General features: G+C 39.9%; 1 protein-coding gene and 1 long non-coding RNA gene across 3 annotated transcripts in view; one reads left to right on the top strand and one right to left on the bottom strand.

The window, feature by feature from the left end:
• Positions 1 to 25,906, bottom strand: part of LOC117184727 (uncharacterized) — a 33,996-nt gene extending 8,090 nt beyond the window's left edge. For both annotated transcript variants that reach the window (XR_004470159.1, XM_033383449.1), the window contains exon 1: positions 24,265 to 25,906. Coding sequence is in view for 1 of the 2 variants with exons in the window: in XM_033383449.1 (XP_033239340.1) it covers positions 24,265 to 25,114 (850 nt within the window). In the remaining variant the exon portion in view is untranslated. The remainder of the gene's footprint in view (positions 1 to 24,264) is intronic.
• Positions 5,711 to 6,286, top strand: LOC117184729 (uncharacterized). The gene is made up of 2 exons (XR_004470162.1): positions 5,711 to 5,894; positions 6,041 to 6,286. It is a non-coding gene; the product is annotated as an uncharacterized lncRNA (long non-coding RNA).
• Positions 25,907 to 26,212: the final 306 nt, after the last annotated feature.

Here is a 26,212-nt window from a genome sequence, read left to right as displayed (position 1 = left end):
CGTGATCATGTTAAATAAATACTTATAAGATATTTTATTAACATTGAATTGGGAACCAATTTCAGCTATGTTATTAACTGGTCAAGTTAAATAAAGGTTAGGTTAGGTTAGGTTAACCCGGACGGCCCTCAGCGGGGCCGCGCATAGGCCAATATGGCCCTTAGTTATCCGGATGGGGGGGTGTATGAACCGTCGCGGGAGTGTTAATGTGGTTTTAAAAAGTCCCCGAGAATCGAGGTGTTTTTAGCATAGGCCAGCAGTTCCTGAGGCGTCCTTTTGGAGGCATCTTCCAGTGATGCCAACACTGGGGCGCCCAGGTATCTCCTCCTTGCCCTTGAGAGAGCCGGACAGTTGCAGATGAGATGTTCCAGGGTTTCGATAGCCCCAGGTTCCTCACATTTCCTGCAACTGTCTCTGTTGGTGATGCCTAGCTTTGCTGCATGTGCAGCAGCCAGACAGTGACCTGTTAGTATTCCCACCATCAGTCTGCAGTCCTTTCGTGGTAGATGCAGTAGGTAGTGGCTAAGTTTCTCGTTGCGCTCCTTGCACATTATCTTCGAGGTTCTGCAGGTGGTGGTACTCCTCCACCTGCTATCAGTCTGTGCTCTAGCCTGCTTCTCTAGATCGCCTTGCAGCGTTCTGAGGGAGACAGGCACGTTCTCGGTTCTCCTATTCTCCAGCCCGACGCCTTCCTTAGCTAGTACGTCCGCCGCTTCGTTTCCTTCGATGCCCTGGTGGCTGGGAACCCAATAGATCCGCACTGTCTTTGTCGTGCTTAGGATGTCTAATGCCTCCCTGCTCGCCAAGACACTTCTGGAACAGACCACGGACGACTGCATGGATTTTATCGCCGCTTGGCTGTCGACGAATAGGTTGACCGCATCGTGTGTTCGTTCTGTGCGGAGAGCGACTTCCGCTGCTTTCCCGATGGCAAAAACTTGCCTGGAATATGCTGCATGGGTCGGGTAGCTTATACGACAGCCTTATCACGGGGTCTGTGCAGTATAGGCCCGCTCCTACTCCTCCGTCCATCTTGGAGCCGTCTGTGTATATATTGAGGTGCTCAGTTTGGTCCCTTCCAATCTTCCAGTCTTCAGGTCCCAGAGATGTGGTTGTTTTGACGTCAAGGCAAGTTTGGGGGGTCATGTAGTCAGTTGATCTGGTCATTTCCCTGCCGATTGAACTGTGCCCGTATCCTTGTGGCGATAGATTTCCTGATGCTATGAGGCGTTGTGCTGCCTTTCCCGCAATCAGGCGAGCTTGAATGTCCAGGGGGTCGATTCCGAGTATGGTTTCGAGTGCTTTTGTTGGGGTTGACCTCAGCGCCCCTGTAATACAGAGCAGAGCCTGTCGCTGAGTCTTCTCCATAAGCTTATGGTATGTCTTCTTTTCAGTAGCCTGCCACCACACTAAGGCTCCATACAGCAGAGTTGGTCGCACCACCGAGATGTAGATCCAGTGCATTAGAGCAGGTGACAGGCCCCATGTGCTGCTGAGCATCTTCTTGGATGCATAAAGCGCAATGGTAGCCTTCTTCACCCTTTCCACTACATTGGGCCTCCATGACAGCTTGCTGTCCAGTACTGTGCCTAGGTATTTCACCTGTGATTTTGGGGTCAGCCTAGTTTGGTCAATTTTCGGGGGGGTCCATATCGGTTCCTTGTACCTCTTGGTAAAGAGGATGAGGTCCGTCTTGTCCGCGTTGATACTGAGTCCTACCTCTTCCGCCCACTCACGTATCTCCCTGAGTGTACGTTCCATTAAGGAGCTGAGGGTCGATGGACATACACCCGTAATAAGTATGCTTATGTCATCTGCATAAGCCGTTATCTTTGGGGCCTTCCTTTCAAATCTCTTGATGAGGTCGTCGACCACCAGATTCCACAGTAGTGGCGGCAGGACTCCACCCTGAGGTGTGCCTCTGTGTGCCCCCTTTACCATGGAAGCAGTGCCCCACTCCGATTGCACCCGTCTGCAACTTAGGTTTTTGATCCAGACGTTGATTGCAGGGTGTATGTTATTCGCTTCTAGGCGACTTGTTATTGCGGTTGTGGCCACGTTGTTGAATGCTCCTGAGATGTCCACAAATGCTCCCAAAGCATACTTTTTGTTGTGAAGGGCGCTCTCGATGGTGGCTACTAGCGAGTGTAGTGCCCTTTAGTGTAGGCGTGTTGGTTTGTTGACATCAGTCCCTCTACCTCATTCCTGATGTGCAAATCCAACAGCTTTTCTAGTGTTTTTAGTATAAAGGAGGTAAGGCTTATCGGTCTGTAGTCCTTGGGACTCACGTGGCTGCACTTTCCTGCCTTAGGGAGGAAGACAACTCTCGAGGTTCTCCATTGGATGGGGATATAGCCCGTACTTAGGCATGCTGAGTATATTGCGAGGAGCCATGGGGTGATAACCTCTTTGGTCAACTGCATCATGGCTGGGAATATCCCGTCCAGTCCTGGTGCTTTTATGCCCGCGAAGGAGTCTATGGCCCAGTGTATTCTCTTAGTGGTTAACAGACCTATTGGAGGGTGTTGTTCCTCGGTTGCTAGGTCCTGATGCTCCTTGGCGTCAGTGACCTCGGTGCATCCAGGGAAGTGCGCCTCCATTAGTGCTGTTAGGGCTTCTTTGCTGCCCTCTGTCCACTGTCCGTTGTCTAGTTTTAGTTGGCTCTGTACTGTGGGCTGCTTTGAAAGCAGCTTCCGAAGCCTGGCGGTTTCGGGCACTTTCTCGATGTTGGAGCAGAAGTTTCTCCACGAGTTCCTTTGTGCCTTACGTATTTCCTTCTTGTAGCTCCTAAGTAGGATTTTATATTCCTCATTGACAATCTCCTCGTTCGCTTGTTTGGCGATCTTGAAGAATTCCTTGAGGTTGTTCCTTTGGAGAGAGAGATCTCGGTTCCACCAGAATGGCTTGGACCTCCTCTTCGTTCTCGAGGGTTTGCACGATGCATGGTAGGCGTTCAGTAGCTCGTTGGATAGGGTCTTTAGGGACTTCTCTATATCCTCCGCGGATTTCACTGAGCCCGGATTCGCGAGCTTCGAAGTAACTGTCTTTTTAAACTTTGCCCAGTTTGTGTTCCGGGGGTTTCTATAGACTGTTGTCTTCGAAAGGTGTTTGAATTCGCACTTGAACTGAATGTACTTATGGTCTGAGAAGGATGGTCTATCGAGGACCCTCCAGCTAGATACCGTAGTACTGTTTCCCATTGCAAGTGTTAGGTCTAGCACGTTGGATGAGGTCGGACCTACGAAGGTGTGCTCCTCCCCAACGTTTGCTATATATAGATTAGTTGCTAGTATAAAGTCTAAGAGTGACTCACCTCTGTCATTGATGTCGGTGCTTCCCCACACATTATGGTGGGCGTTGGCGTCCGTTCCGATGACGAGTTGATAGTTTTTGGTGCCGGCTTCTGTCACCAGGCTCCTGAGTTCGTCGGGTGGTGCGGGTCTGTCGTGAGCCATGTAGCAGGAAGCCACCAGAAGGCGCTTTTCCTCACTTTCCAGCATCACAACCGTCAGGTCATCCGTGCTGTAATGAGACATAAGGTAAGCATGGATTCCCTTTCGTACGAGTACGACGGTTCTGCTCCTGCTTACCGATGTTGAGTAGAACAGGTTATGATTTGAGGACTTTAGTCCGGCCACTGAATTGCCTGTCGCAATCCAGGGCTCCTGGACTAGAGCTATGTCGGCGAGCCCTTGCTCCATGGCGATGAGGAGCTCCGCCGACGCTACCTTGCTTTTATGCAAGTTGAGCTGCAGCACACTCAGCATGGGTGGCTGGCTCGCTTGCACCTGACGGGTTGACTACCAGCGTCAGGTCACCGTCTTCCTCTTCTTCATCTTCAAGCGCAAGACCCTGGGCGGCCTCCACGATGGACTCGAGACCTAGGTCCTTTTCCACCTCGCCTGCCTGCAGGGTATGCGCGTCCTTGTCCTCAGGGTGGCGCTTTTTGAGGCGCAGGTAGACGCTACCCATGCCCCACGCCATCTTCCCGAACTTGGGGTATAGCAGATCCTCTGCTTCCTTGTTTATTTGGAGGATCACACACTGGCCCCCCTCGTTGGGTAGTGGGCTACCAATGTGTAGGATCCTCCAGTCGGCCGTTGGCACGTCCGCGTTTTGCCGCTGAAGGAGCTTCAGCGCTCGGTCCCCCTGGATCGTGATGGGGAAGAGTACCTTCGCCTTAGGCTTGGATGGGATAAGCTCCCGGTCCACAACCTCCAGCTTGGCCCCCTCCCACATCGCCTCCAGTTGGCAGACCGTACGCGTCAGCCACCTTAGGGTTGGGTCATCATTGCACTTCAGGATCTTAACCCCATTTAGCCACCCAGCACCATCGAACGTGGGCATTGGGGCCGCGGGGTCTTCCTCCATCTGTGCAAAGAGTGCGTCGACAAGACGCGCGTGCACCAGCTTCCACTGTGCCGCTGACATCTTGCCGTTTTCTTCGCTGCGGTCAATGAGTGCCACGATCAGGTGTCGTTTGGTCACCTCGCTGACCTTCGCTTTCGGCTTCTTGGCCGCTTTCGGTGGAGGGGCTGCACTCCTGGGCCCGCGTTGCCGCTTGCTCGCTGGAGTGTCCTTAATGGCACTCTCAGTCGAGCGTTGCCTCTTGGTGGCCATCATCTCCTCCACCTTATTGGCATATTCGCCATTCGACGCCCTCATCTGTGGCATCTGGGCATAGTGTAGCCGACCCTCCTCTACTCTCTGCTCGGCCCAGGCTAGCTTGACCTTCTCCTCCTGGGAGATGTCTGCTTTGCCTTGCAGCCGGCTTTTTATGTTGAGGGCCGCTTTGTATTGCGCCTTGGCCTTCATCCCCTCCTTGGAACGCTTCGGCCCTTCCCTACGCAGGGAGCTGGTGCCTGGTTCCGGCGAGCGGAGAAGGCTCTCTTCGTCCGTCCTGCTTAGAGAGAGCACGCTCTCCAGATCCGTGTCTGTATCGACTACGGCATCTGTGCGGCTCAACTTGCAGGGCACGGAGTGAGTTGTTTTTGTTGTTGTTGTTGTGGCAGTAGCTTTACAACTGACCTGGCCTGCTCCCGCCAAGTCTGAGGTGTGACCGCTGGCGACACGCAGAGAGGACTGCTCCTCCCCGTGCCCGCCGGTGGTAGCAGTCACGCTTTCCACCGACGTTTGGGTTGACATCCCAACCCGTGCTTCATCCTTCTTCGCCTCCATATTTGGCCCGAGGGTCCATACTGGTTAATATTTTTCGGGGGGACCACCCCCTAGCGTTTTAGGCCTGACCGCCAGGCACCTCTAGCCATGGCCCTGGTTCGGTTCCCCCGACTTTGAATCGGGAAGACGCCGGACCATAGCCTTAGCTAGACACTGCATTACCCCGGACAGAGCAAGCGACAGTGCATTACCCTTGTCCGGGGTAATGCAGTGTCCATTGCCCAGCCGGCACCCTCGTGGAGGGTTCAGCTAGAGGATTTTCGCCAGCCAAGTTAAATAAATACTTATAGGATATTTTATAAACATTGAATTGGGAAAACAAATGTGTGAAGTTTCTGAAATTTACATCCTATAGAAAACATAGGTTGGAAACCTGGGTATATAGATGTCCGTATAGAGGGTTGAATGGTAAGAGAACACAAATTAATGGAGATATATATAGGAGCACACAAAGAATAAAATTATAATAGGAAGACATAAAAATTAATTAAAGCTACTTATAGTAAATATACGGCCGTCCCTTATTCTTACTACTTGGTGGCGCCACCTATCGGCGATAATGTGAACTAACTTCGATCTCAATCCTGTTTCTCAACCATGTAAAATCCTCTCAAATCGATCCTTCGCTCATTTATATTCTCTCTCCTCCCTCTTACTGTCAATGAACCTGTTTTTACGATTGGTCCCGTGTTGCGATTCAAACAACCCTCAAACAGGTAGGTCATCCCTTTGTAATGAATCTAATGTGATAGTTTAGAGGTATTTTTTAAGTGTTTCCTGAAAACGGTTTCGATGCCCTTGAACCTTTCTACTTTCTCTATAATTTATATTCCTCCTTTGTGTACCTAACACTGTCCCATAGCAAAGTGCCTATATAATAACTACTCACAGCTAACAGCTAGGACATAAACTAGTAATCTTTCAACAACGATGGATGACCTTGAAATCATTTTTATCGATTCCCAACCGGAATCAACCATAAATCTGGACTCTCAGCCGAGCTCCGTAGACCTGTCCTTGATTTTTGGGATTAAGACTCAAACCTATCTCGAGAGCAACTTGACCTGGTTAAGTGACATTAAATGGGATGATGACGACGATGACCCAAGGAATGCAACGTCTAATAATGATAGCCCAGCATACATTTTCCCGGATGATGACAACATTTTCGATTTAGTAGATAATCAGGATGATGATAAAAGATCTCAACTCCAGGAACTACTTCGGGACGAAGATGATGATGACTTAATTGCTGCGGTAAAATTAGCTGAGGCGAAATTTTAATAATACGAATACATATTTATATAATAAGAATATTTTATGTATTTTTCTAAAAATAATATATACATATGTACATATACATAATAAATATAACACATTTAACCACTATTTATTTTAAATGTTTTCTGTTTTACTTTTGATTGGTTGAATTTCACTTCCTCTTATTACAAGAGAATCATAGGATTCGTTTGAAACAGGTTTCTTCCACGAGAGGATTACACAAAAAGAATAAGTGGATTTCAGGTTGAATACTGATGCTTTTGAATGAATTTATTGAGTAATTTTCACATCATATTATACTTAGTTGGTAAATTTATGTAAAGGTATTTATATTTAAAAACGCACAGATTATTTCATTTTTAAATAAATATTATATTTTTCGCTTTAATTCCATGTTATGCTTAAATAAAATATGCATATTGAAGTCAATTCTCAACCAAAACAGTTCAGTTCCTGGACATAAGTAACATCGATAAAATGATGATTTTGATTTTGAATAACTAAAGTTGTGGATTTTTAAGGTGTGTTTTTTCAGTTCATTGCGGGAACTAAAAGATGTTTTTAAATAACACAACTCGCAATGAAATGTCCTCATTTCGAAGTGAAAGTGAACTAACCTATCTCAGTAACTTACAGTTCTTATATAGGAAGTGAACAGCATATGAACAAAAATTCTATGAATTTTGTTCTGTTTATATAATTTTTTCATGTTGACGGTTATATAAGACCCAAAATGTAAATATAATATTTGAAACAATATATACATCAGTGTATCCATAATTCATCCCTTATTACTCAACCACCAATCAGACTTGAGACATCTGGCCATTACAACTTTAAAACCATTTACTTATTATCACTCAACTACCAATCTGCTCAGATCACATTTGTATAAAATTGAATTAATGAGAGTATAAAAGATCATGCAATCTTTTAAATAATTTAGTATAAAATCGTTAGTAGGTTGAATAGTTTCTATTACTATAATGGTATGTAAGAATATTTAAATCTCTATATAGAAAATGATAAGCACTTCATCAAATATATACCTAGGCTTTCCTAGAATTACTTAACGAGACAAAGCCGGCGGTTGGATACACCAAGGTTGAGGACCTGTGCATAGGATTTGAGTACAAGATCAATGGATGTAAAATCAAAAAAACATCATTTGGAAATAAAGTAGTCCTTTATTTAACTGATAAGGACAACGAACCGCTTTGGATATTTTTACCTAAAAGTTATGTGACCAAATTTTCCACAAAAACACCCTTTAAGATGTTGAAGGAGCATGGAATCTCACATCTTATATATAAAGGAAAAGAGATGAATAGATATAGCACTGCCCATTTCCAATTTATATGTAAAGAGTAAATAAAGAGTTCCCATTATATATATGTAAGAGAAGAAGAGACAACTATACATGTAAAGACAAAAATAAAGAAAAAGGTTAAGAATATACACACATATGTAAAAAAGAGATGGCTAGATATAGTACTTATCATTTCCAATACATGGGTAAAGAAAAATATAAGGGAAACATAGCAAAGACGTGGATATAAAGAGTCCTGCTCTTTGAAACATTATCAGTAATAGATTCAAGAAGTCAGCTGCAAGATGCATGGCAAACAAATAAAACTTTTTTTAATGCAATTCGAGGAGATGATCTTCGAGGAGCACGTACAAATTCTTGAAAATTTGATGAGCATTTTGGAAAATCTGGAGGAAAAGGAGCTTCAGTACTCCAAGTTTGGCTTTCATTATAAGCTATGCCCCTGGAGTGATGACGATGCCACGGACGGACCTGACACATGCCTGTGTCATACCCTACCAAATAAGAAAGCAGAAGCTATAGACCTAATGTTAAAGTACTATAACTTAAATAAAAGAATGTATCCCAGCTCAAAAATTCAATAAACATCTTAAATGTCTCTGAAATAATATTGTGTTTTATTTTAAACGAATTTTCTTAAACATTTTTATTATTAACTTATCATTATAGTTAAAATCATTTTTCTTAAATTGTTTTAAAAAACAATTTAATGTTTTTTTGCTGCTTTTAAATATTCCATATAGGATACAGTAATGACCGCATGTATTTGAAAAATAACCTTGCAGTAGTTGTTTATTAAATGTAAACTTTATGGAATTTTTCCTTAATATTTTTAAAAATTCTTTATTTTGAGGATATTGACCATATGAATCAAAAAATTCGGCTGAATATTTGTTTTCAAAGTAAAAAGCAACCCAATGAGTTCCTGAATAGCTTGAAGAATCTGTGTTTGCTATTTTTAAAGCAGGATATTTCGAAATTACTTGAGGTAGCTGATCAGAGGGATAAACTCCTTTAAAAATTCTTTTTGTTTTTGAATGCTTGGAAAGCAACTTATCGATTTGTAATGTATTCATTTTTACAATAGTACACGAATATTTCTATGTTTATCAATATCAATCATTGAGTCATATTCACAGTATACCAGACAAGTAACTGCTTCTGTAAGAGGCTCCGAAAATCGTCCTTCAATTCGGATGGCTCCTTGTGTGTTAAATTTGAGCATACAGTTGAATTGTGATGGTCTGCTGTTAGGTCAAATGCTAATATAAAACTATTTTTATCAAACATTTCCTTTGTAATTTGTAAGCCTCGATCATAATGTTTTATTCCACTTGATCTGAATAGCATATTATATCCTCTAGAGCTTTGAGCATTTTCAGAGTTCGAGAAATCAAACTCAAGTGCCTGCGATGGTACTTGTGCTCCATTAACCAATAGATTAAAGCGTTGAATTTTAAAATGTTCAAAATGGAAGGGGTTTAATGCCCGATTTCCAGAATATGATTTGTTTTTTACCATGCAAAAAAACCAAAAAATTGGGAAGCTGTCCAATAACTGCATTGTCAATTGATAATGTATTATTTCCTGGATATATTGTAAATGATTTCACTTGAACTTTGCTGTATGGATAAATGGCATTTTTAGTTTGTAAAACATGATGATGAGCCAATAAAATGCTCGGATTAATAGTTATGTGGTTCATGAATAGTTGGGCCTCCAATATTTTAAGACTTGATTCAGTTTCAGATTCCATTAAATAAAATGCTGTTTTTTCAATGTTAAAAGTAATCCTCAAATCTACATTATTTATAAGCAGTTTTGGTTGATTAAATATATCTCCATGAACTTTTCCGAATAGTTCAACCTTGTTACTGTTTTGAAAAATATTTTTGAGCATAATGGATCCATCGGTGTTAACGTATCTACCAGATAATAATTTACCATAATTAGGATAATAACCTTGAGTGGCTAAGTGACTTTCACTGGCATCACTGCCATAGTTTAAAATCGTTTGCAAATACGATCTATAATGATAGTTATTATCACTCTGAGAAACCAAAATATTATTTGAATATACGGACGAACTTCTAAACATTGAATGCAAAATATTATTCACTACTCCAACATCGTTTCCTTCAATGTTGGTATTATCACTTTTTCTTAGTTGTACAACAAGTCTTAAGTAAACACTTGATAGGTCTCGATATGTTTCCCCATTTCCTAAGCAAACGAATTCAATTGAAGAAGCACTGTCCAACGAAGCTATGGGGTTATATGAAACTTCTTCTGTTCTCAGAATAGAGCTTTGTGTAGGATGTGGCTCAAAGAGATCCAATTCGCTTTTCATACATTCAATATGGGTGGTCATTTTGATTTAGAAAAAATGTCTGTTCGGGCCAGCCGCTGAGGAATAACCGTAACTTTAGCATTATTATTGTATGAGCATAGAGAGCCGCCTACATATGTTGTAAAACGTTGACTTTCTGCAGAGCTGCTGCGCTCTCTCGCTAAAGGGGCTCTCTGCCGCCGCCACTTCGGCAACTACTTTGATCTGCTGCCGCCACTTCGGCAGTCACTTTGATCTAACGCCGTCGTCTATAGTTTAGTTCTATGCTAACCCCTCTGCGCATTGGTTGCATATCGATCTCGCATAAAGTACATCTGGCAATAGCAAGCAATCGGCTTCCGCTAAGCCACCAAGATTAAATATTATATTATATATTATAAAGTTTAACCCAAATCTCTTTTTATTGTGAAATACATAGGTGCCAAAAAAGCTTGGCATCTCAAACATTGGTGACCCCGACGTGATATAAAACCATTGCTTAATCGCGTTCCGTTAAAACACTTATTAATTATACAATATTGTGTTGTTGGGTAGTTTAACTACCAACACATACATTTGTGTGCACATTAAAAACAGTTTAAAGTGCAAATTCAGTGAGAGTGCGGCTGGAATATTTATAGACAAATTCCGGTACTTTAAGCGTCGAATCTCTCATTCTCTGCGCAGCTGCAGCCGCGGTTCTTGACTTTTCGTGTCTTGCATTCTCGCTCTCGCGTCTATACATCGTCGCTTAAGCGGTATTTCATTTTCCGTTGTTGTGTCGATTGCACAACGGTTAACATGGACAACGATCCAAATACAGGCGCGGGCGGAAATATTGTGGTGGCTGATTTCAGACTGAGTCTGTATAAACGTAAAAGTCAGTCATTATATGATCGATTGCACAGGCTTGGCGAATCCTTCGCGGGGAATAAAATCGACAAGCTGACCGCCGCGGAAGTCGAGGTGCGCCTTGATATGTTGGCAGAAATTCGAGCGGAATTTAATAAGGCCCATAATGAGTTGGAGGCTCTCGATCAAAACGAGATTGGGAGTGAGCTGCGCGAAATCTTAGATACTCTTTTCATATCGTTGAAAGCTGAGTTGCTGGCTGCTGTTGAAGTAGGCCAGTCACACGCCGCTGCCAATTCTACGACTCTGCCAAGCCATTCCCGACATAGTACCATCATCATGGCTCACAAGCAGCGACTTCCTGAGCTGAAGGTGCCGAAGTTTTCTGGTGGATACGTCGAGTTCTCGGATTTTATGGCAATGTTCAAATCTGTGATTGAAGCGGATGCGGATCTCAGTGACATCGAGAAGTTCCAGCACCTTCGCTCTTGCCTCGCTGATGCGGCTTTGGATTCGGTTCGATCGTTGGAGCTCTCCAGTGCCAATTATCGTGCGGCTCTGGATATACTTAATAAACGCTTTAATAACAAAAGACTTGTTTTCCAGGCACACATCAAGAAGATTCTTGGGCTAAAGAGGGTAGACTCGCCTTCTGCTAAAAGGCTTCGGGAGTTTTCGGATGCAGTCAATTTACACATGCGAGCGTTGCAGACATTGGGAACTGCTGAGGAGATTTCGGGATTCATGGTTATCAACATGCTGCTGCAGAAGTTGGATTCGAAGACGCAAACCAAATGGGAGGAGCACACATCGTCGGATGCTATACCTACCGCAGAGGAATTCTTCGAATTCTTGCAGCAACGCTGCCAGAAAATGGAGCGATTGGAATATGCTACAGCGACACACGCTAGTAGCGATCAGGTGGGAAAAAACCATTCATATACGCATGTTAAGAAAACGTTTGTAGCTTCCAACTCTTCCGCCGACCCGTCTGTATGCGTCTTTTGCCACTCAGCGGGCCATGGAATATACTCGTGCAAGATTTTCGGAAATCTCTCACCGTTGCTGCGCCACAAAGAAGTGAAGAAGCTTTCCCTATGCTTCAATTGCCTAAAACCGGGGCACCGGACCCGCGCATGCAATAGTGGAAAATGTCGAGTATGCGGCGGTAGGCATCATAGTTTGTTGCACTTCGTTAGTTTACAGCCCACAACACAAGGCTGCCCAGGTATTACTCCTCCCGATCTGGCCGTTCAACCGGACACTCTTTCCGTTGCTCAAAATTCTGCTAGCAGCTCGTCTCTACCTTCGTCTACCTCTCTTGCTGCCCAAGGTCTTCACTCTGATGTCGTGCTTCTGGCTACAGCCGTGGTTCTCGTGAAGAATCGGTCTGGCGTTTTAGTTCCTTGTCGTGCCATCTTAGATTCAGGATCGCAGCTGCATCTCGTCACATCCAGGTTCGCCCAGCAGCTTCAGCTTAGGAGAACTCAATCGTCTGCACTTGTGTCTGGGCTGGGCGATACCAGCGTTTCTACTGAGGGATCCACCATAAGCATTTGTATGCATTCTCGCACCTCTGCTTACACAACTACACTTACTGCTCTCATCGCCCCCACGATTACCGATTCTCAACCAAGTATGGCAGTAAATGTATCCGATTGGCGTATTCCATCTAACATTCAGCTCGCTGATCCTGCATTTTTCAATCCTCAACGGGTTGATCTTCTCATTGGTCCGAGCGTTTTTTATGATCTCCTCTGCGTAGGGCAAATCAAACTCACCGATGGACTGCCTCTTCTGCAGAAGACCCGGCTTGGGTGGATTGTATCTGGTGGTGGACAGAAGGTATCAAGCTCGGCGCTTTTGGCCACGCACAATTGTCCAGATTCGATAACTGAGATGGAAGCAAGGTTGGATAAAACTCTTCGTATGTTTTGGGAAGTCGAGGATTGTGTGGAGGCTGGGTTGAATACCAAAGAAGAAGACGATTGTGAAGCACATTTCGTAAGCCACCTTTCACGGTTGCCATCCGGGGAGTATGCAGTTCGTCTACCGCTAAATAACAATTCTGATCGTTTGGGAGAATCTTATGCTCAGGCTTATCGACGGTTCATCAGTCTGGAGCGAAAACTGGAGCGTAATCCTACACTCAAGGAGCGGTATTCCGCCTTTATGAGGGAGTATATTGATTTGCATCATATGCACCAAGTCAACCCTGATTCCCGTAGCCTCTGCAAATATTTCTTGCCTCATCACTGTGTCCTAAAGGAGGACAGTACGACGACAAAACTCCGTGTCGTTTTCGATGGATCCGCAGCTACATCAACTGGATATTCTCTAAATGATGTGATGATGACAGGCCCTGTTATTCAGCCTGCATTGTTCAACATATTGATTCGCTTTCGAACATATCCAGTCGCTCTCACTGGGGACATTTGTAAAATGTACCGCTGCGTACGAGTGTCTCCACCCGACAATTTGTATCAGTGCATCCTATGGCGAGATTCCATCGAGTCCGAGGTTCAAGTCTACACATTAGACACCGTCACATACGGGACGAGGGCTGCATCATTTTTAGCGGTCCGCGCAATGCACCAGCTGGCCACCGACGAGGGTGAATCCTACCCTCTTGGCTCAGCTGCTCTGCGGCAGGAGTTTTACGTGGATGACCTTATTTCGGGCGGTAATTCGGTCGCACAGGTCATGGAAAAGATGCACCAAACATCAGCTTTACTGTCCCGTGGTAACTTTAGACTTAGGAAATGGTGCTCCAGTCACCAGGAAGTACTTGAGGGAACCCCTGAAGATGACATAGAGAAGTTCCTAAAGTTTAATGATGGAAGCGACATAGCCAAAAATCTCGGCTTAGCGTGGGACCCTGCTTCGGATCAGCTGCTTTTTGCCTTGTCCGCACTGGACACAACCTCAAAGCCATCAAAGCGGTCGGTTTTATCTACGATTGCGCGGTTCTACGACCCTCTTGGATTGATAAATCCAGTCATTGTCAGGTGCAAAATCTTCCTTCAGCAGCTTTGGAGAGAAAATTTGGATTGGGATGAAAGCCTACCCTCAGCGTTGCATTCAACTTGGATGGACTTGAGAAATAGTTTGGCAAGCATTTCTCGGATCTCATTTCCTCGCTTGGTTCTTCGTTCTAGTGTGGCTACAGAAGTTCACGGATTCTGTGATGCCAGCTTAGAAGCATATGGCGCTTGCGTGTATATCGTGTCCAGGGAAGCCCAGTCTTCGAGCCACGTTTTGTGCTCAAAGTCGCGAGTGGCGCCGCTAAAGACTATATCGATTCCTAAGCTGGAATTAAGTGGAGCCCATTTGCTTGCGAAAATCATGCAGAATGTAAAGGACATGGGAATCTTTACAGGTCGGTTCTATTGCTGGTCGGATTCGTCAACAGCATTATCTTGGATTAGGGATGAGCCAGCTAAATTTCAAGTTTTCGTGGCAAATCGAGTGGCATCAATTCAGGAGTTGACGGCAGACATGGAATGGCGCTATGTTCCCACATCTTTAAATCCTGCTGATATTCTCTCGAGAGGCTCGCTTCCCAACCATCTTATCCAGTCAGAGCTATGGTTTCACGGCCCATCCTTTTTGCTATGCTCCAAGGATAAGTGGCCTGTATCTCCTACTAACAACATAGCAACTTTGGAGCTTCGCAAGAGAGGATTGCTAATCACGTCTCCACATGCCGATCTCACGTCCGGATGCAAATTTGCGAATTCATTCTTTCGCATGCAGCGCACATTCGCCTTTATGCATAAATTTATACATCGTCTTAGGCATCCAGGACTCACCGTTTCTGATATTCGGCAAGGAACTCATCTTCTAATTCGACACATTCAGCTGGCAAGTTTGTGGATGGACATAAAGGAGATTCGGCGCAATGGTCAAGTCATGAAATCCAGTTCTATTAGTTCGCTCAACCCGTTCATCGATCATTCTGGACTACTTAGAGTTGGAGGTCGTCTTGGCAACTCATCGCTAGGATTTGACGCTCAGCACCCGCTCATTTTGCCAAAGGGACATTCCATTACCTTTGCGCTGATAAGATATTATCATGAAAGAAACCTCCATGCCGGACCTCGCGCCTTGCTATCCAAAATTCGGCTGGAATATTGGCCCATTGGAGGTGTTAAGGCAGTGTCAAGAGTCGTCAGCAGATGTGTGAGATGCTTCAGGACTAAGCCGCGCATGGTCGAACACATCATGGGAGACCTACCTAAGGAACGTTTGGAAGGATCTCGAGCTTTTGAAGTCACTGGAGTAGATTACTGTGGACCTTTTTTCTACCGATCAGAAATCCGCACAAGGCCTCCGATCAAGTGCTACATTAGCGTATTCATCTGCTTCACTTCCAAGGCTATACACATGGAGCTCGTAAAGGATTTGACCACTGCATCGTTTCTAGGCGCACTAAAGCGTTTTACTTCCACTCGAGGAAGGCCAAGTCAAATTTGGTCGGACAATGCGACAAACTTCGTTGGCGCCAAGAACGAGCTTCTGGAGCTAAAGAAGCTCTGTCTGAGCGAACCGCATATGAAGGAGGTCCACGAATCCTGCTTGGCTGACTCGATCGACTGGCGATTCATTCCACCTCGCTCTCCGCATTTTGGCGGGTTGTGGGAAGCGGCCGTGAAGACCGCAAAATATCACCTGTACCGCTCAGTTGGACCATCTGTGCTTAGCTTCGACGAGCTGCGCACTCTGATCTGTCAGATCACTGCAATTGTTAACTCTCGCCCTTTGCTCTCGCTTTCAGAAAATCCTGATGATTTAGACGTTTTGACTCCTGCTCATCTGCTTTTAGGCGGCCCCCATGAGCAAATCCTCGAGCCTGACCTAACGAAGCTGAACTACAATCGTCTGGATGGCTGGCAGCGGGTCACCCAACTACAACAAATATTTTGGAGCCGTTGGCGCGAAGAGTATCTCACTCTTTTGCAAGAGCGCGCGAAGTGGCGCACCCCCGCGCAAAACATCTGCAAGAACGACCCCGTTCTGGTGAAGGACGAAAATCTTCCTCCAATGCGTTGGCCACTGGCTAGAGTGGTCGATGTCGTTTTGGGCAAGGACGGAGTGTGTCGCGTCGCTGACCTGAAGACATCCTCAGGAAACATCAGGAGGGCCGTCACTCGGCTATGTTTGCTGCCCCTTAAGGAATCTGTTGAGAGACTAGCTCCCAACGGGGGGAGTATGTTCGGGCCAGCCGCTGAGGAATAACCGTAACTTTAGCATTATTATTGTATGAGCATAGAGAGCCGCCTACATATGTTGCAAAACGTTGACTTTCTGCAGAGCTGCTGCGCTCTCTCGCTAAAGGGGCTCTCTGCCGCCGCCACTTCGGCAACTACTTTGATCTGCTGCCGCCACTTCGGCAGTCACTTTGATCTAACGCCGTCGTCTATAGTTTAGTTCTATGCTAACCCCTCTGCGCATTGGTTGCATATCGATCTCGCATAAAGTACATCTGGCAATAGCAAGCAATCGGCTTCCGCTAAGCCACCAAGATTAAATTATATATTATATATTATAAAGTTTAACCCAAATCTCTTTTTATTGTGAAATACATAGGTGCCAAAAAAGCTTGGCATCTCAAACAATGTCTCTTATAGTTAATTTCTTTGTTGATTTTTTTTTTTTTGGTTCTCGACTGCGTATGTTTGCTTCCTTCTTTAGATGATAAATGAGATAGTTTTTTCCTAGACCTTCTCTTTTTATTCTTTTTACCTGCCCCATTCTGGAATCGGGTTAACTTATTAATGGCTTTATTTGACAGGTTTTGCAAAGCAATTTTACTTTGTTCTTGGATAATAGTTCTTAAAGGTTTTCGACCAAACTCATTTATTACTGCCTTTCCAGTCTCAGTAGCTTGGTTTTTAATAGCGTTTATCCCCGAAAGGAATAGTGGTTTTATGTAATTAAAAAGACCACTAAAAAAGTTCCCAATTCCTCTACCTTGTTGGATAACTCTGGGTGAAACATAAAGACTTCCTATATGATTCAACCCTCCTCCACACTGATTTAAATAATATTGTTGATAAGATTTCGTCATGATGGTTATTTCTACTCTGAATAAATTTCCATCTTTACAGTATTATTTATAGCATTTCTTTTCGTTTTTTAAAGTGAAGGGTAACAAAAATTGGAATTGCTGAAGATTCAAATGGTACTTTATACCCTTTGGAATCGGTAATTAAGATCGAAATTTCTTTTGGAGACCATATTTCAGTGGGATAATATTCAATATTGTTGAATTGTATAAGTTGCTCTTTTCCATTATAATGTAATACTCGAAGACATCGAGGTCTTTTATTTCCAACACATCTTGGTTTGATAATGTCAGTGTAAACAAAAATCAAACCATTTTGAAACTGTTCAAACTCTATTGACTCATTTTCATATCGAAATTTTTCTCCATTTACTAAGCTAATAACGAATTCTGTTGTTTCTTCAGATGCGATTGAGGTATTCTCAGGCCTGCTTTTTATACATTTATTTAGATATAAGTCTGTAATTCCTACTTCCCAGTCATCGTTCATGTTTTCAGGAATATTTACAATGTTTGTAAATGCACACTTAACGTTATCATGATATACATTTAACGAATCATTACTAAGTAATGTCACGAAAAACTCTGTTACATTTACCATTTTTAGTTCTACGTTCTTTGCAGTTTATTAATTATAGGATAACCAATTAATTTTGTTCTTTCCAATTTGCACGGCCTTACTGTTTCTAACAGCCCTCATCAACTTTTCTCGTCCACTAACGTATTTCAAGTCTTGAAATGGATTTGATTCACTTTTATACCTCTTAAGTTTTACTCTTAGCTTTTGCTGTTTATCAGTAAGCTTCACTTTAGTCAATGCTGATTTTTTTGATGCTTGAGTGTCTAAAAATGAAGTATCCTCAACTTTACGCTTATTAGGTTTTGAGTTGAAAGATTTTTCGGTCAGAAAATCTTCATCATCGATGTCGTTAGGTAAATCAGAGAACTCATTTGTGATAGAGAGTTCCTTTTTTGAGGACTCTTTAATTTTGTTGTTAAGAATGGAAGTGTTAGGTTTTACATCTAACCAAACTGACTCGTCTTGTGTTTGTATTCCAATGCTTTGAGGTGATGAAAGTCGTTTGTTCTGCGTAGTTCGTATATCCATTGTCTTATTTCTTTTTTTATTTTGATAGTAACACAATTCTTGACGTATTTTAATCCATTTATTAAAGTCGCTAGTTTTTTTATCATTTAAAATAGGCAAAAACGTTATATTTATTAAATCGTTTTTCTGGGCATTATTTACCAATTTTTGATATGCATTCGGATGCATTAAAATAACTTTGGTTAATTGATGCTTATTTTTAAGCATTGCTCAATATTTTTCCAAAAATCCCCGAAAGCAATGAACTTATTAAAACAGGTAAAAATCCTCCTTTTTGGATGAGAACTTTTCTCTTAGAATTTATTGACCGTTTTGGACATGAAATAAGACGTAATGCATTTTTATACTTTTTTAGAGCATATAGTTGCTTTTTTAATATCTTATGATTTCCTCGTAGAGTATTCAACACTATCTCCACTAATGCTTTTACTAACTCAATGTCACAATTACTTATAATTGCATTTCGAAGTTTATTATTTGCCCTTTTGAGCACATACAATAAATGTTTGTTCGCTTTCAGTCGATTTAGATTCTTTTTGTAAACCATTTTCATCTGAAAAGCAAACTGTATACTCAGAATTAAAAATATGTGTACGAAATCTAAGGAGATCATTTATTCCCTGAGTAAGATCAATAAGTAAATAACCATGTGGTTCATCTGTCACCTCCTTATATATTCTGAAGAGCTCCTGAGAATTTTCAGGATAAATTTGTCTTGCTAAGCATTGAAATTGTAGCTTATCCCTAGGATTTTTGAACGCCACGATGTATTTTGTGTTTAGTGAAATATCTCGAGTATGTGATGATTTATGAAATATATTTTGTGTAACCACTATTACGGATAAATTCCTGTGGTGTGATCCTTTTGTAAATAGCTCACAGACATTTTTATTAAATGCACCCATCATTAAGTCATCTAGTATTGAAAGAATAGGCTCATGATTTTCATTTTCAATTGTTTCGGGAACTCCTTTATAGTATTCGATGGTATTAAAATTTGGCTTAGCATGCTCCTCTCCATAACACCAAATTATTCGATTAATTGAAATGCTCAGCAAATCATTCCTTTTGTTTATTAAATTTTCTAAAAACGTTGTCTTACCAGATCCTGAAGGTCCGCAAAAAGGCATTGTAAAAGGATGTATAAATTGCTTAAACATTTTTGGGCTATGTTTTATTTATTAATATTTTATTAATGTTTTCTAACATCTAAGATATTCTAATTACGCGTCTCCTGATCGCGCTTTTTGGGGCAGTTTTTTTCTAAGTGAGTATCAGAGCCGCAATAATTACAATAAACAACTTGTGTGTATCCGCTTTTGTGAGGATCCTTTTCAAACAAACGCTTAAATGAATCCATTTTAAACAACTAGTTACTACAAGTGCTGAATATAAACTGAAAATCTAAACATATGAGTCACCATTACAGTAGATAGCGTAGTTAGAATTTTCCAAGATAACAAATAGCTTAAATAAATTATTTAGAGCACATCTAAGAGGAATTTTTTTGTGGATTCTACAGTTTGTAAAAAAATTTGGATAAAATGTGAGACTTTTTCCAATATCGATATCAATAATATTATTTGTTAAATACTTAGATAAAAACTTTTTTTTAATTTCACCACGTACAATAACGGTGCTAAATCTATTTAGTGGTGAAAGTATTTCACCTAAACTTAAATATGATATTTCACCATCTGACCATTCCAATCCATTTATGGTTTGACGATTAATATTTTGTTGTTTAATCATTTCATTATCCAATTCATTCAGATGATATGGTGGTTTGAAATGAAAGAAGTTTGGTGTTGCTGTTCCGGTTTGCATAAACGCCAATTCCTTAATAAAAAGTTGTTTATTATTTCCAAAGACATATTGAAAATCAACTATAACGCTTGAATTCCTGTCGATTGTGTTCATGTTGGTTTGAGATTTTGTAAGAAACTGAATGAGTCGTTGATGCCTATCTCCTTTATATACAGCCCAATTTAGTAAGAGTTCTTAGTTTTACAAAAGCATTCAACCCAAATGGACACGCTTCAATCAAAAAGAATTAGGTCCACTAGAAAGAAGCAGGATCACGAAGTCATTTTCGGTCTCGAATATTATGTAGTACATAATTTAAAACTTAAATGCGGTTTTTCAACTACAAGAAAATTCACTCCAATGATATGGATGCAGCAAAGCAAAAACAATTTCGTCGGTTTAGATAAAGATGAATGGATGCAATTGGTTACATACAAGGAGTATATCCAATTGAAACTTGATCAGTATGATTTTTTGATGCCTGATACAATTATAGACCATCCATTATTACCCACAATTAAGTGTAATTTTAGATTTCGAAAATCAGATAAGCAGTATGTGTTTATAATAAATCAGTTTGGAAATAAAATTGAATTTGATAGTGAGTCCTGGAGATCGTTTTTAAGATTAGGCATTTTTCTTACCACATTTTTATGTTGGAATACGATACTTAAGCAACAAATTATATACCTCTACTATAATAATATTATTCCTAAGTGTGCAGCCTTACAAAAATTTGATGTTCAACTAGCTGATTTAGACGGTACTTATGATAGAAATGTGCAAATAGATTTAACCCGTTTATGCTTTGAAATTTCCAAAAAAATGTGTAATCAAATAAAACGCGATGTTCTTGAGTATAAGCAAACACTTTTAAATAAGCAATCATCCCAACATAACAATAGAAAATACAAAATTATATTAAAAATGAGTAAGCAACAAGTTGTTAATGAAATACATAAGCCTGCTAGAAGAAATTTTATTCGTCGTAAATTCGTACAAAAGGGAATTAATGACACGTGGCAAATCGATTTAGTTGAACTGATACCATTTTATAAGGAAAACAAAGGATATAGGTACTTGCTGACAGTAATTGACACGTTCTCGAAGTTTGCATATGCAGTTCCCGTTAAGTCTAAAACAGCTTTAGATGTTTTATCAGCATTGAAGAAAATAGTAAAAATATCTAAACATAAACCTAAAAATATTCAATCTGATCAAGGAAAGGAGTTTTTTAATGTAGCCTTCGGAGAGTTAATGAAATAGAATAACATTAACCATTACCATACATATACACACCTTAAAGCATCTATTTGTGAACGTTTTAATAGAACATTAAAAAATCGTATGTGGAAAATCTTTAGTATGCAGGGTAATCATACGTGGATTTATATCTTGCATGACTTACTAAAAGATTATAATAATTCATATCACCGTACTATAAAAATGAGGCCTATAGATGTAAACAAACAAAATGAAGAGTTTATTTTGAAAACAGCTTATAATATTTGTAAGGTATTTCCTAAACACAAGTTTTCCATTGGTGATCCTGTTAGAATAAGTAAATATAAAGGTATTTTTACAAAGGGCTATGATCCAAACTGGACAGCCGAAGTTTTTAAAATTTTAAAAGTAAAGTCTACTAATCCTGTAACATATGAGCTGGAGGACTATAAGGGGGAAATGATCAAAGGCTCATTTTATGATCAAGAACTCCAAAAAGTTAAAGATGAAAATGCTTTCTTAGTGGAAAAAATACTTAGAAGGAAAAAAGAACAAGTTTTTGTTAAATGGTTAGGTTTCGATGAAACACACAATTCATGGATAGATAAAAAGAGTATATTAAAATAATTAAGCACGCAAAATATTTATCAGATTTAATTTATTTTTGTGTATTTTTTACATTGAAATATAGTTTTAATTATACACAAATTAAAAATAATAATAATATAATGTTAAATTTACTTATACCATATTTTGTGTATTATTACTAGCACCTAAAATATTTTTAATTTAATAGTGATTATGAGCTAATGTTGAAATATTATCAGGTAGTATAAATCTTTTGTCATCCTTATAATTTAGACTTATCTTATTTACAATTTCAGTATAAATTTTATGACCTCTACTTCTAATAACTCTCTGTTGTCCATAATAAGTTTTTTTATGTTTAATGCATTCAATATAATGAGTATGAGTTAATCGTTTAACTACTGACTTTTTTACGCCTTTAACCTTTTTTACGTTATAGTCAGTGTTATCATCTTTAGCAATTAAATATGAGTATGCTTTCGCTTTTAATCCTGCAAACGACGTCATTATTTTTCCTGCATTTTCGTCTTTCATTAATTCAAGCAAGCTCTTTGTTATTAGCGAGATTGATACCGAATCTGTTTGAGGCTAGGTAATTGGATGTATCAAAGCGATTAGGATTGAATTTAATTAAATCATAAAAATCTTCTTCTGATGATATAATAAAAGAATCTGTATCCATATAGAGTATTTTTGATGATGGACATTTTACAGAATGAAAATTATAGAAATAGTCATACATTAACCATTTTGAAAGTTCTAGTACACTAACTCCAATGTATATGGGCTTATCATAAAAAATTCGGGACTTAGTTGATTCAATGGCAGCCAAATTATCTCCAAAGATTTCAACACTGTGGAAATTATGTCTATGATTTTTGTCTTGACTCATAATGCTTAACTAATGCAACCTCACGACGTTTTTCTACATTCTCCATTGTTTTACCGTAAACGGCATTAACCATTAATTTGTAAAAGTTTATCTCAAAGTCATTGCTAGCTAATTTTCTAAGAGATGTATTGAGGTCAATATAAGGTTTCAGCCAACAGGACTGATTAAATGATAAAACTCTAGATATTTTTTCTAAAATCATACCTTGCTCTATACATAACTGTAGCTGCTTCAAATGAATTATATAGTTCTTTTTATCACTTAAGTCAGCTATTAGTTTTGTCTGCTTTCCTCCTGGTGGAATCTTATTTTCGGGGCAAAAAGGTAAACTATTATGCTTATTATGAATATCATCAGGAAATCGCAAATCTACTTCTAAAATATATCCAACATCACTAGATGCCGATATGCTAAGAACGTTGAAAGATGAAATTTCATCGTTACTTAGAAATTTAAAATTAGAAAATGGAAGGGGTTGACTCTTAGCCCATCCATATAAGTTGTTGGCGTCAATATATGAAAGGAAATTTATGGGTTCGGTAGGCTTAAATTTATTATTTAAATATTTGTTATTTGCTGTTGCAATCCGTTGAGTGCATTGGGTCAATCCTCCACGAACAGCAGTTTTTAAAAAATTATAAATGTCAGGATCACTAACAAGTTCTAATTCTACTCTTGTGTATTTTAACATTGCATCCCATGAAACTGAAGGAGCAGTAACATAATTAATGGGGTCTAACCTGTACACTCGGGAACAAAGACTCCTAAAATTCTCAAATACATCAGCAAGAATTAAAACATCGCTTTCCAAATATAATTTTAAATAATCTCTAATAGATTTGCAATTAAATGCGTTCCAAACCTTCTGAGCAAAGTTGTAGTCTTCAACACTACATTCCTCATCATTCAGTGAATTATAAAAATTATCTCGCGAAGGAAGCAGGGATTCATCAAATTTTTCAAAACTATCCAAATAATCATAGGGAAATACTCCCTTTCGTCGTAGCATATCAAATTTTTCACCTTGATATTTACTTCTCAAAATTTTAAAATTCGCTATGTTCATATAACTAGCGAGTTTTTTTAAGCTTGAATTTAAAAATCTATTGGAATCTATATATCTAATTTTATATTGATGAAGATAAGATTCATCGAGCTTACAAATTTGAGTTAACGCAATATATAACTCTTTATTGCAAGGAATGGGTCTTAGTTCATCTTTTATTGACGTAACAAATAAATGTATATCATAACGAGATAAGTTATGAAAAACTACAGGGAAAAAGGGATCGCTTAATCTAAATGTCTGTTTACACAGCTTATGAATAGGACCTACATATTGTCCTGTAAACTGATCAAAGAATTTTTCTCGATCATCATCAGAAATTTGTTTCTCGCAGGCATAGCATTCACCGTGTTCCTGGTAATCCTCATCCCAAATGTTAAACTGATAGATTGGTTTTTTATAGGACTTCCAGTACTTCTCATAAAGTCCATCGGCTTTCATCCTAAGTGCTTGACAAAATTTTTGGATACAATTCGGTCCTGAAATAACGAAATCATAATGTTTATGAGTTTATTGCCTTTGCTGGAATGTTAAAATATTTACCTTCGTATGTCCACATCTCATTTAGATGTTCATTGTATTTATGTACAATATAAAATGATGCTGCACATGCTGTATGCCTCTGTGCCATAGTAGTTGATGATTTTGATGGATCATTAAGATTTATATCGTAATTTTCCAAAACTGCTTCGATGTCAGCATAAATTACTACTGGTGGAGATAGTTTTTTAGAAAAACTTTTGAATACAGTTTTGGTATTAGGTTCAGGATACAAAGCAGCAACTTTTCCACACTCTTTAGTGTCATGTATAGTATTTGTTGTACTATAAAATTGCAAGCAGTTCTCGCAAAAATATGCCGTATTATGGGATTTACTATGTTGTGAATAACATAATTTTCTCATGCACGTTATATATGCATAACGCATCATTTGCATATTATCACTATTAATTCCAAGCAAGTTTATGTGGTGAGTCCGAATTTTCTTAGTCCTCACTGTGGGTCCCACAACGTTTTTTCCATTCTCATCGACTTCATAAACATTGATGCTAAAATCCTCATTTGCTGATTCGAATCGCTTGATTCCTTTGCTTGTTATTGGAAACTCAATTCCGGAAAAATTTAATCTTACTCCTTCATAATAAATGATGTCTTGCCGTATGTTTCCGCATCGATAGGATGATGGTATTGTTAACTTATCTCGGGAAATTTTTTTTAATGCTGCTGTTTGATATATAGTTTTAAGGTGTGTTCCATAGGCTAATGATGCTAAAACACACCACTTGAAACAAAAATCATCGTCATTTTTAACATTTATAAGTGCATTTCGTGACTTAATTTTTTTGGGAGCTTGGATAAACCTGTTTGCAGCGATATGCTCTAGTTTTATCATGGTAAGTTAAAAATATTTAAAACACTTTATTGCCCAACCTGAATCCTTCTCCTGGAATTCACTGCTGAGAGTTATCAAATTTTCTATTGTATCATTTAGATGATCATCAATCAGCTCGTTTTCATATATTGGTTTGTATGGAGTAATGAAATGCTTCATTGTTTCTGTTAAGCTTTCATCATCAGTGTTTTTAACGTATAATCCATATACTTTTAAATTGTATTTTATGGATCTGTACTCACTCATGCAGTGACGCAATAAATTGATAATATCATTTTTGCAATCATAAAAAAACTCTTTTAAATCAATCTGTTCACTTTTATTTGAGTGAACACGATATGATTTTAAAGGAAATCGCGACTCCGTTGAAATTTAAATGACGTTTCCATTTTTCTCATTTTCCTCTAGTTGAGCTGCTCTTGCATTCTTATGTTTGTCCGACATCATATGTCGTCTTTCCCTAGACGGAGGGTAACTTTCATCGCAAATTGAACAGTCAATAATCCTTAGTTCCATCGGAGTATCCAATCGACGCCGTTTGGAAGCACCTGACGTTAAAGGATCTTGGAGATCACTTGATTTAGATCCTTTGATCATAAGAATCTCAAAAGCATTCCTAGGTCCCAAGCATGTTTCATAATGACTATCAAACTCTATTAAGTCGATGGACTTAGAGCAAAGGTCACACACTACATTATTACGCAAATCAGAGCATCTCTCATAATGAGATTGAAACTCTGAAAAGTCAACGGACTTATCACACATGTTGCACTGAACTTTTGATGCCATTTTAAGTTTTACTTATTTATTTATTATTATTTTTTTTTTGTATCGAACTAACCACTTTCACTATTAAAACAGGACTAAGGGTTTCCTTTTTAAATGGTATCTTTTTAGGCCCCCCCCCCCCCCCCCCACCAAACACCTTCTTAATCTTTTACATCCCAAACAACAGTACCTGCTCACAAACCTGTTTCAAACGATTCCTACTGGGTCAATCTAATAATATGAGGGAAAGGTTACAACCTCTATTCTACCTGAAATCCACTTATTCCTTTTGTGTAATCCTCTCGTGGAAGAAACCTGTTTCAAACGAAT

This window comes from Drosophila pseudoobscura, chromosome X (genome assembly GCF_009870125.1).
Source record: "Drosophila pseudoobscura strain MV-25-SWS-2005 chromosome X, UCI_Dpse_MV25, whole genome shotgun sequence".
Lineage (NCBI taxonomy): Eukaryota > Metazoa > Arthropoda > Insecta > Diptera > Drosophilidae > Drosophila > Drosophila pseudoobscura.
The sequence above is the reverse complement of the archived record's forward strand: the minus strand, read 5'-3'. Positions and strand labels throughout refer to the sequence as shown.